Raw genomic sequence first — 11,190 nt, forward strand, 5'->3', positions numbered from 1 at the left:
AATGCTGCCACACTGATAGCAGGACAGAGCTCCTGCAAGGGTCCCAGCAGTGGCTGTCAGGTCAGTCTGTGCTGAGCTGGAGACCACGAGCAGCTCCTGAAGCATGCCCAGCTGTTCACACTGGTGCCTGCATTAAGGCCATTTGCTCTTGGACATGACGCAGAGCAGGCAATCTAGTCTTGAAATAAGCAGATGGAACTTCTTACAGATAGAGGGGACKATTATTTTCTTCTCTCTTTGGTCACATGGGGCAACATAAATCAGATCATAGTTAAGTTTTCCCACATTAGACAGAGCATATAGATGATAAACCTAAAGAAGACAGAAAGCAAGGTTCAAAGCAGTTAGTGSTTTGACCTGCAGTGATGATCTTTTAACCACCACTCCAGAGCAAAAGGCCATACAAAAGTTGGCTGGTCTGAGCCAGGCATTTTCTCTTGTTTCTCTTGGAAATGATTTTCACTGAAACAGAACATTAAAAGACACTGAAGCAAAAGCTGGTGACCTGTAATGATAGCTAGTGACACCAAATGCCAGCAGAGGCATTCACTCGTGCATAGTTTCCCCCTCCTCCCTGTGACAACAGTGAAGGCCTAACTAAAGGCCTAAAAGCTGGCCCTGTATACATAACTTGCATTCCAGTGCACGGAAGTGGCAGATAACTGTAAATGAGGACATCAATTTTGCTCTTGACGCAATTTGCAGCACAGCCATCCTCACCAAACAGTAATAAAGCAGGGCTGTGCCCCAGGCCCCTTGGTGCTCCTGCACACTGCCAGCACGCAGTTGTGCTCCTGCAGTCACTATTGGATGCCTTATGTTGCTGGAGTTGGGATCATGTGTGTGTCATGTGCCTCCCTCAAGGACCTTCACAATGCAAATAAAAGGAGCATTTAAAGCAAATAAAAGTTGAACAGAGATCACAAGAGATAAAATGGACAGAAACATCTGTTGAAGCCATGACCAAATGAACTGACTGGAAATTAAAATATCTGTGGTTCTCAAGTTTGTCTCAGCAATAGGCATTACAACAGTAAGTAAGTATAAAAGGCTTTGTGGAAGACAAAATTAATGCAAGTTATCAGAAACAGGATAATAAACATTTTAAAACAGAGGAATCTTTTTGCTTTTGTGATAAATAATATGCAAGATTTAATACCTCACGGTCTTTCATCACTCACAGTGTAAGGTAAAGCCAGCTATTCATCGCATTAACTAATTCAGCAAAGTGCACCATCTTTTTKGGGGGTTTTTTGCCCTCTTTTACAGAATTTATCAAGGAAGGACCACCCAGGTTCCTCTTCCTAAGCTGAAAAAAGAGAGTCTCACACTTTTCAAGAACTTCTGTCTCCATCCACACCTCATCTGTCTTCAAAACCAACAGGAATGCTAAGGTTCCCGCGCTTCCTCCTTCATTTAACAAGTTCCCTTTCCAAATGCAGTGTTTGGAGCATGTGCTGTGGAGATGTGCTAAATCCAGCCCCCATGTGCTGCCATCAGGAGGTGACAGCCCTGCGCAGGACAGCACTGCTATACCCAGACTCCAGAGTGGATGGGCTCCTCCTGTRGCCCACCCATGAGCTGAGAGCAGCACAGATGTGTTACAGCTCCAGGCAGGGCYCAGTATGAAACTCAGCAGGAGCTTTCCTCCCTACACACACCGAGAACTCCAGGCGTGTGTGGCCAGGGCCTGGCTGCCACAGTGCCTGGGAACAGTCCCTGCCAGAGCCAGGAAGTTACACTCACCCATCAGCCCTGGGCTCACTTTGGCTGGATGATCACACACTTTTTCCCAGGTTACTGACTGAACTGGGAGAGCAGATTACTTGCAATTTCAGTGCAATGACCTTCCTTGTTTGACCTTATGCCTCAGCTGCAGTGATACTTGGTTGTAAGGAAGATACTTAATTTATTCTTTTTTCCTTCTCCCAAGTCTTCCTTTGAAAAATAGTGCATTGTCAAAATTAGATCAAAACATAACAGCAAACGAAGAGCCTCAGGAGATCTGTCGATACCACAAGTGTGATGAGCTGGGTTATCCTCCCAGAACAATGCACTCCATTTCACTCACAGATACCTGTTTGGATATATACTATGTCCAAGAGACACAGTTATAAACCCTTGATTTTACAGCTTTATGAAAGACAGCAGAAGCAGAAGTTCGTTTAACTATTGCAACCCAACTGAGGCTTGTGTWTTTTTATCTAGAAAAGCTTGAAACCTGCTTTAAAGATAATATTCTGTATGCATATTAGATCATATGAACAGTATAAATGCTATAATTTTTATGAACTTTAATGATTTACATGCTCTTTTCAACTTCATTCCTATGAAAATTAACAAGGAAAATCTGTGAAAACTGTGAGATTTCCCATATCTGAAGTGAAAACCTCTGGTAAATTAAAACATTATCAGTTAAAACTGGGCCATTAAAAGATCATCTGTACTTTATCCTAGACTCTTAGGGTGAAAAAAAAATGTCACTAATATTAAGTGTATAGAATTCACATATCAAGTAATCTTTCTTCTTAACGTCCTCATTCCTCAGGGTATTGGAGTAAAAGTGGTACTGGCCCATCATCCAAACTATGGATTCCAAGAATTACAGCTCAGCACAGAACAGCTTTAGAAAACAATGGAAAAAACTTAAGTCAGCCAGATCATACAGACACCCAGATGTTTTCTGAATCAATTTCTGCCTCAGTCACAGAAGTAATAAGACATTCTTTGATGAACCAAATAATAGGGATGGACTATCCAAAACAGCAACTGTAAAATAGTTACCTCTCATCAAAGGAAGGAATTCTTCCAGTCTGGTTCATCACTGCAGATGTGTCTCAGTAAACAATCAAATTAAAAAGCAATATTAAAGAACATCTCCTTACCTTGGAAAATAAGTCAAAGCACCCCAGGCGGCTGATGACACAGTAAACTTCAGGTAGGCGGGGGCCTTTTCCATTTGGCTGATAACAGCAAAAAGGAGATGAGAATTACATATTAATGTGGAGGAAATACACTTCTCTCTCTGACCACACAGTTGGCCATCATGTGACATCTCTCACTATCTGCTTCTCCAACAAATAGCTGCTCTTGGAAAAGCATCATATTTTTTCCATAAGACAGGAAACTGAAAAGCACAAATAGAGCTTACCCCCTTTGGAAATCACYGTGTGTTGGAGCTGTATCGTAATGCTCCCGCTTGCAGCCATAAAAGCACATTGAACCAGGACTGTAACTCATTCCTCTGCTGTCTCTGTCCCCTGCTCCTGCTGTAGCACGAGGAGTGAGGCCACCCTGGGGCCATGTGCTACAAGAGGAGAACTGCAATGCTAAGGGAGGCAATGATGGCTTTAGCTCCCCATTCCACACTCCATGGTGTTTTCAGAGAGCTCAACCTACAGAAAGCAAGCTCACAGCCTAAACAAAGGCAAGCTGCATGAGTAAGTCATTAACTTCCTCAGACCAACTCATGATAAACATGAAACTGACATTACTTAAACAGTAGCAATGAAACAGTATGAAACAATGATACACATCCATCTCACCCCTCTCCAAAAGAAACTGTAAAGGCCATCCTCTATAACCATCCTATATAAGACATGTCCTGGAGAAGCAAATGCKATTTCCTCAGCATACTGGGCTCTGCTACCCTGCCTATTCCACTTGTCTTTGTCTCTACTGGCACAGTGATCAACTTCCCCATGGAGTATTTCACATTCACATGCCACAGAGATGACAGTCAAGAGAAACTGAGGGGTAGCCAGTTTTAAACCTGAATGTTGCAATCTAGACTTGGACCATCAGCAGGTGCCTGCCTGTTAGAATGAAGACCACAAAAAAAATACCAAATTTAAGTGAATACAGATGAGTCTATTTCTGGATCCAAACCTGCTCACTACACATCACATCTCTGAAAAACCAGAGCCCTTTTTTTGTCCATATTAGGTATAAAATCCTTTCTAAAGGCACTGAGTGATTATATCAAGCATGTGGGATTTTGGTTAAAATCATTGTGTCAAATCTGCAGGAATGCCGAAGCCATGCCAGGAGCCTTGGACAGCTCCCAGCCAAGAGCTGTCTCACTGAGTGCCAGTAAAAACAACACATTCCTGGGTCATCTATAAGACCAGAAACAATAACTGCTTAGCGCTTATTCCAAGTTACTCCTTTATGAAATATCATTACTTTCAAATGTCCAAAAGGCCACATGTCTGTGGGAGCTGGGATTCTTCCCTCCCTACTCACTGTGTAGGACATCCTTCCATTTCCATTATTTCAGAGACCTTTTCTTGCAAACAGCACAGCCTCACACATGCACACACATCATCTGTAAGAGCAGCAAGCAAAAGGCAGGGGCAGAAACTTCTCAAGCTTATAACACTGGCAACCCTTCACACAACTTCCCCTCTCAGCCATCATTTACACGTCACAGATCTAAAACACCCATTATGCTTTAGTTTGCTTCTTTCCCAGGAAAGAATATCATACGGGACATGACACTGCTGCCTGGACTCATCTCTCTTCACTAGAGGAGATTTGAGCCCTGGGTCTGGCCACCAGTACCAGTGTGACCTCCTCTCTCCCCAAAAGAGAGCTCTTCCAAGTTGCAGGGTGTGCTCTACAGGGTAGTGACACTGTCTTGGAGACCTGTCCTCCATCCAAGGCTCACTCTTGCACACAAAGAACAGGTTCAGCTCAGGAAAACAAAATGTTAAATTAGTCCAGCTGAGAGGCACCCGAGAGACTCTGCCTTCATGCACTGCACTGCTCCTGAAAGACAAGAGATGGAGGGGATGATACTTTGGGTTTGTTTTGCTTTTCATCTGTTTTCACGGAGCCCAGGATATTTTGAGCCTTAGTCCAGTATCTCAAAATGAAAATGCTAATGAGCTTTAATGATAACAAGACAGTTCCCCAAAAGGATGAACATAAACAGACAAGAACTTGGCTGAGATGGAGAAGCTAAGATCTGCATCTGGGCTGGTCTACACATGGCTCAGGACAGTCTTTTTTATAGTGAGTTTAATCTGATTTTACTGACCAAAGCCCACTCCAAAATCTTTGGCAGGAGAAACAAGAGGCTTTTGCTCCAAAAACTAAGCCAGCTGTTTTCCTCTTTCAAATCACACCTCCCCATCCATATGCTTGGAATATAGGGGAGCCTTCAGAGATTTCCTCCCAGTCTGCCACAGCGCTGAGCTATGTGAAGGAAGTGGCCTTTGCAAAGCACATACATTAGCCAGCATATCTAGAAAGAGAGACTTTCCTTAATGATGCCAGGAATCAGAACAATTCAAACACTGGGAGGCTAAAATGAATAGTCAGTCACAAGCCAGTTTCTTTGAAGGCTCTTGATTCCTTGTTAGGACCAATCCAAATTCTGACCATGAGAAAACTGTGGGTGTTGTAAATCCAAAAGCTCTTCTTAAAGACTTCTTGTTACATGTGAAACAGGAACTTTGGGTGCCAGAGCACCCAGTGTGCACAGGGCTGTCAAAGTGCTTGGGGAAGGGTTGGATGGAAGGAAAATGGCAAGGAGAAGAAAAGGTTTTCCAATGAGCTTTTTGCAGCTCCATAAACAGTCTGCATCCCACAAAATATGCTTTCACAGAGTAATGAATTCTCTTTTCCTGCCCCAGCAAATACAGGACGTTAGGTTAGTCCCACCTAACAACTGCTTTCCATGTTTTAAGGTACTCGCTTCACATCCAGGAATCTGGTCCTCCATGGACTCCTGAAGCTGGCTTGTCTTAGGCTAGGAAAGTGGTGGARGATCAAATTTTATGTCAGAGGGAAGAGAGGGGTAGGATTAAACAGGCCCTGCAAGGCTGCCCAAATCATCTCTGCTGCTGACATGTGCACTCACTAGAAAAGCTGTTGCAGGATTGCCTTGGAGGTATCAAGATGTAACTGGAAAACTTCATGCTATCTGTGGAAATGCAGACTGTCTGCTGTGGGACAATAGGCCACATTCCATTCTAATCCTGTTCCAAAATGAAACAAAACAATATAAATACATTTAAWGGGGATACTGTAAAGGATTTGTAAAACAAACAAAATGTAATTGTCACTGTATCCCTTGAGGTAGTTTTGGCATATAAATGCCAAAAAAAGTCTGGAAGAATCTGAGATCTGAAGGCCAAAAAGTGAACAGTTTGTTCGTATCACAACACACCAAAGGAAAGCAAGGCTGACAAAACACAATTGTTTCCTAAATGCAGGAATCTGCACACCAGAYCCTGCAGAAGAACAGTCAGCCATCCTCACAGGATCAGGCTGCCTGGTCCATCCACTCATGCAGCTTTTGCCAAGCAGGCTGCCAAATGGATCAGAAGGTGTGAGACACCTCTTGCTGGGTATTACAAGAGCATCCCTCACCAGGACAGCTGGGGAACATTTTCTAAGGAATTAGCCTCACAGCAGCTGGCTTGGCTTGAAGTGGAACAATTTATAAGAATTTTAGGGGTTTTTCATGGTTCTATATTACAGTGTGGCTTCACCCTTTTCTTACATAATGTCTGCTAAAAACTACATGCAGTTCCCAAATTATGGTTACTGCATTTGACAGAACCTGCAGGTCAAGAATGGGACTAACTGAAGGAGATGCTGTGCCCTCCTGGACATCAGAGCCACCCTGGCATAAGCTTCCAAAACCTGTTCAGGAAATTGGATTCCCAAACACAAAAATCTGCTGCTGATATATAAAGAATACCTGCAGGATTTACCTGCTCCTTGTTGCCAGTACAAAATCTGTATTTTCTGCAAAGAAATATAACACACTGAGGTACCCAGCAGTGAGGCTGTCCCACCATGCACCAACGTTTGCAGGGGACATTACATTGTTACACTTCATGAGCACAGCCAAACCGTATGGAAAAGGTACTTCAGGTAACCACTCAGACTCCACCACTTCTCCCAGCAGGACAGAAGGAGGTTGCAGCACCCAAAAGTAGATCTCTGCTAATTTTGCCTTTTCCACAGGTAGAGGAAATGCTGAGATGTTTCCCTGCAGCTTCCAAAATCCTCTCTCTAAGTCCCTGTTTTGCTCTCAGAAGGCATGGCAGGACGTGCCCCAGGAAGGGCAAAGTTGTTGAAGCACACTGGCACGACTCCTTCCTCTCCTTGGCTGGGTAGGCTGTACCAGTGAGATGAGACATGCCAGCTTCTCTATGCCAGGGTCTGGTTCCAAGATTAAGCAACCTGAATTAAGTGATCACCATAGGTGGCAGCAGCCGATCTGCTTTATAACTGGCTTTGTAGTTATTAGATAGATTTAGCAAGATTTTTTTTCTTCTATTTAATTTTTGCCTTAGCCCATGCAGGATAAAAATCTCCAATGCCACTCAAAACACTATTATTTAGAAGTGTGCACTATTGATTTAGTTCTGCTCCTGGTATTTCCTAATATGCACACCCATCTTTTGCACAGCTGAAATTCAGTGTTCTATTTTTATGTTGTCCTTAATRTAGGGTGAATTTCCCTGAGCTTTAAGTGAGTAAAAAAAGCCTATGTTAATGTTTCATTGACAAACTGATTCAACATTCCTGTGTATAAATGTGTATTATTGTCTCTGGTTATTTCAGTCTCAGCATAGTCCAGGACCAACCATTTGGCATTTCACAAATGCAAGTTCTGTGCCTGATGACAAATTTACAGACATTCTCAGAAAGATAAAAATCTTAAACCACCTTTACCTGGTAGAGCAAAAACATTCCATAATTTAATTCTAGCTAACTTCTTCTGAGGTTTTGGTTTTTGTTTTTATTCCAAATATACCTTATTATCCTTTTAAATGAGAACTCATTAAAAAAAAAATGTTTTGCTGCCCAACATCTTGTTATTCTTACTTGCACCAGCAAGGATGACTTCTAGGTGCTTTCCTTGTTTATCCCCAAGTCACCCCTGACCAGCCCTAAATTTTCTGCAACACCAGCCTTCAATGACATTTCCTGCCCACACATAAACCTTGTTGTGGCCTACCCTGACGCACTGTGTTACGAACAGTGAGTCTCTGTGATGCTACCTATGGCAAACACCGCCCCCAGAACTGATAAACAACTTTTCTGTTATGTTAGTTTAATGAAACTTCTTCCAAATAGAAGAACCACACACAGAAATACCTCCCAGACAGAGCATCTGCTGTCTGCACGACAAGGGCTCTGCCGTAAACAGAAAGCAGAGCAAGAGCAGGGTCAGGCACAAGCACACTGCAGGACGGAGGGGCTGTTCTAGTGACAGGGAGTTGCTCTGCTGAAAGCTACTGAAGGCAGGCAGTCCCTGCCTGAAAAAGTGGGAAATGGTGCCAGAAAGAGAAGGGAGAGGAGAGTGACAGTGTCCCTTACTCTTAGACCCTGTCTAATCTCTTTACAAACTGCTGTAGACATTCATTTGGCACAGTCAGCCAGGCTCCTGCAGTACACAATATCCATATAAGCTTCCCAACCAAGTGTAGGCAAGAGTGGTGAGAACAGGACAGRAGTCGTGGCTCCCCACACAGAGCTCACAAAGAGCTCCAAACCTACTCAAGGGGTGATGAGCACAGGCCAGTGCAGGAACAACCAACTGCTTTCTGCTTTGCTGCCATCCTGTCAGGTGTCCACCCCCCTTAACACACTCAGCAAGCCTTTGTGAAGAGTCCTCTCCCCTGATACACACACAGTGCCATGCTCTCTGTTTATCAAATGTCCAGGCATTTTCCAGATGGTGAGACAACACGGTTTGTAGGCTCCCCACCTCACCTGTTGTCCACCCCTGGTCACAAGGACTGAAAAAGAAACCAAGAAACCAGACTTCCCACTGCTGGCACCCGCGTGTTGCATGGTCCCGCGCTGCAGACTGATTAAACAGTGCTGGCAGAGTCCTTTGAGATGTAAGCAACTGCCCAAGAGATAAACACTACTCACAAATGTTTAGAAATACCAGCTTTGCCTTTGTTTCCAGTGTTGTAGGATGTCTGATTGTGCTGGAAAGTATGTAACATAAAGAATTTATGAAGTAAGCACTCACACAGAAACTTTCCACATTCTTAGAAATTTGCTACAGGCCTTGGGATCTGATTGAAACTGACATTATGAATTTTCATTTTAATTTATTTCCTTACATTTCCAAAGTTCAGAGTGAGAAAACCCTGTTTCCTTTAAAAACCATAAGAGATACCCTCAGTTCAGACTACAGTTTTGAGTTCCTGTTTGAGGTGAAGGTGAGTTACTTACCAAGAGCCTCCTGCAGTACCCAAACCGCCGGCTCCCATCTTCCCCAGTCAGCATGAAAGAGAAGGTCTCACTAGGAGAAAGGGAATTGCCCAGATCTTACTTGAGGATTACAGCATCACTACAAGGTACATCACTTAGGAAGGAATATGCCTTATCCAGTGAGAGAATCTACCCACTCAAGGGTCTTCATTTAAGGACATATGCTGTGGAAAATTCTCTCAGCAGTATGGTTAAGGAAAACCCAGCTGTCTTATTAGAAGAAATGGGTGCTGAATGTCAGTGACATGGCATCCCTTTGTACTGCTGAGGAGCACAAGAGTCAAATTTTGAGGGCAGTATTCCAAGGCTCCTTTACCTTTAGTTAGATCCTGTGTTTGGACTGAGCTTTATTTTTAAAAGGAGAGCCTCAGATATTCTCTAAAAGTAGAGAAATCATGTTCGAAGCCAGAAACAAGACAGGTTTCCAAAATCCAACTCATTTTATGTCTCTGTCTAGGATAAATACAATTTGTGACACAGCAGTAAAACAACAGTTTAAGGCTGTAATTACAGCACAGGTAAAGGGATGGAACTGTGAATTTGGGCCTGGGCTGAGAAACATTCCTGACCGCTTTGCAAGTTTAAAATGGCATTATGTAAGACACTTCTTTGTGCTGAAATGCCAGGGTTTATGTAATTACAGCTGTCTCTGGGGAGACCTTATTGTGGCCTTTCAATACTTAAAAAGGGCTTCTAAGAAAGATGGGAACAGACTTTTTAATAGGCTCTGTAGCAATAAGACAAGGGGTAATGGTTCTTAACTAAAACTGGGTAGATTCAGACTAGATAAAAGGAAGAAATGTTTTAAAACAAGGGTGGTAAAACACTGGGACTGGTTGTTCGTAGAGGTGATAGATGCCCCATCCCTGGAAGCATTCAAGGTCAAGCTGGACAGGGCTGAGCAAACTGATGTAGCTGAAGATGTCCCTGCTTGTGGCAGAAAGGCTGGACTACATGACCTTTAAAGGTCCCCTCCAACACAAACCATTCCATGATATTGTCCCTTCTGCCTACCCTTTATACCTTCGCATCAACAAGTTCTGACATATCAATGCAGGGAAAAAACTTTATATATATCTTTGAGGTCATTTTTGAATGAAAWAGAAAATGCAAGCCTGGTTCTCCTTTTCCTTGCCCTTCTCCTGCAATTATTCATCTCCAATGGAAGGTAAAGAGGGCTCCTCTGCTGGGATAGAGCTCAGCTCCAAGAAAGTTCTCAGAAAGTTCTCAGCAATGTTTTGGCCAAATGAAGGCRTGTCCTTCATCCTTGCAAACAAGCATTCTGAAGTGAATGACTAGGGCAGGGGGTGGGCAGGGCCCTGTCTTTTTTAATATTTAATTTAAACACTTCCATTTATGCTTTTGAGTTTAGCACTCAGAGGAACATTCAAGCCTCTTCCCCTCAACCACACAGGCCTGTGAAACTGGCAGAATAGGGAAGAAAAAGAACACAGAGCTTCAAAAGAAAGGAAAATTAAATACAGCTGCTTGATCTCAAAGTRGCCAAGACTCAAACTGCTGCTTCCTTAATAGGGCATCAGCGAGGCTGTGGCTGCAGCAGCTGCACTCCAGCACCATTTCAGCATCACTCCATCACACAGAGGAGATCTGGAGCACTCACCTGCTGTACTCAGAGACAGGGAGCCAGTCCTTGGCATCAGGGAAGCAGAACTGAGGGATAGCCTTGAGGCGCTCCTCGGCTTCCCGCATCTGCTTGGTTGGTCTTTCCAGCTGTCACGAGAAATGTGAGGTTCAGTCAGTCCCTGGAGTGTCCCTTCCCAGTTCTGCTCAGGACCAGGCTCACTGATGAGCCCTGGCCCATCAGATTATTCTGTGTTTGTGCTTGGCAGAATGAGGCATGGCTCCAGGACAGGCTTATAGGTGCTTGTACAAAAGAAATAATCCCTTCTGGGGTTTTACTTTCCTTTTTTTTTTTTT

At 43.5% G+C, this 11,190-nt stretch overlaps 1 protein-coding gene across 1 annotated transcript in view; it reads right to left on the reverse strand.

The window, feature by feature from the left end:
- DENND2B (DENN domain containing 2B) overlaps positions 1 to 11,190 on the reverse strand; it is a 160,086-nt gene that overhangs the window by 27,047 nt on the left and 121,849 nt on the right. Inside the window, exon 6 of the mRNA XM_057369707.1 lies at positions 2,886 to 2,963. Coding sequence (XP_057225690.1) covers positions 2,886 to 2,963 — 78 coding nt within the window. The remainder of the gene's footprint in view (positions 1 to 2,885; positions 2,964 to 11,190) is intronic.

This window comes from Malurus melanocephalus, unplaced genomic scaffold, assembly GCF_030028575.1.
Source record: "Malurus melanocephalus ecotype Western Australia unplaced genomic scaffold, MMel_1.1 scaffold_114, whole genome shotgun sequence".
In the NCBI taxonomy this organism is placed as follows: domain Eukaryota; kingdom Metazoa; phylum Chordata; class Aves; order Passeriformes; family Maluridae; genus Malurus; species Malurus melanocephalus.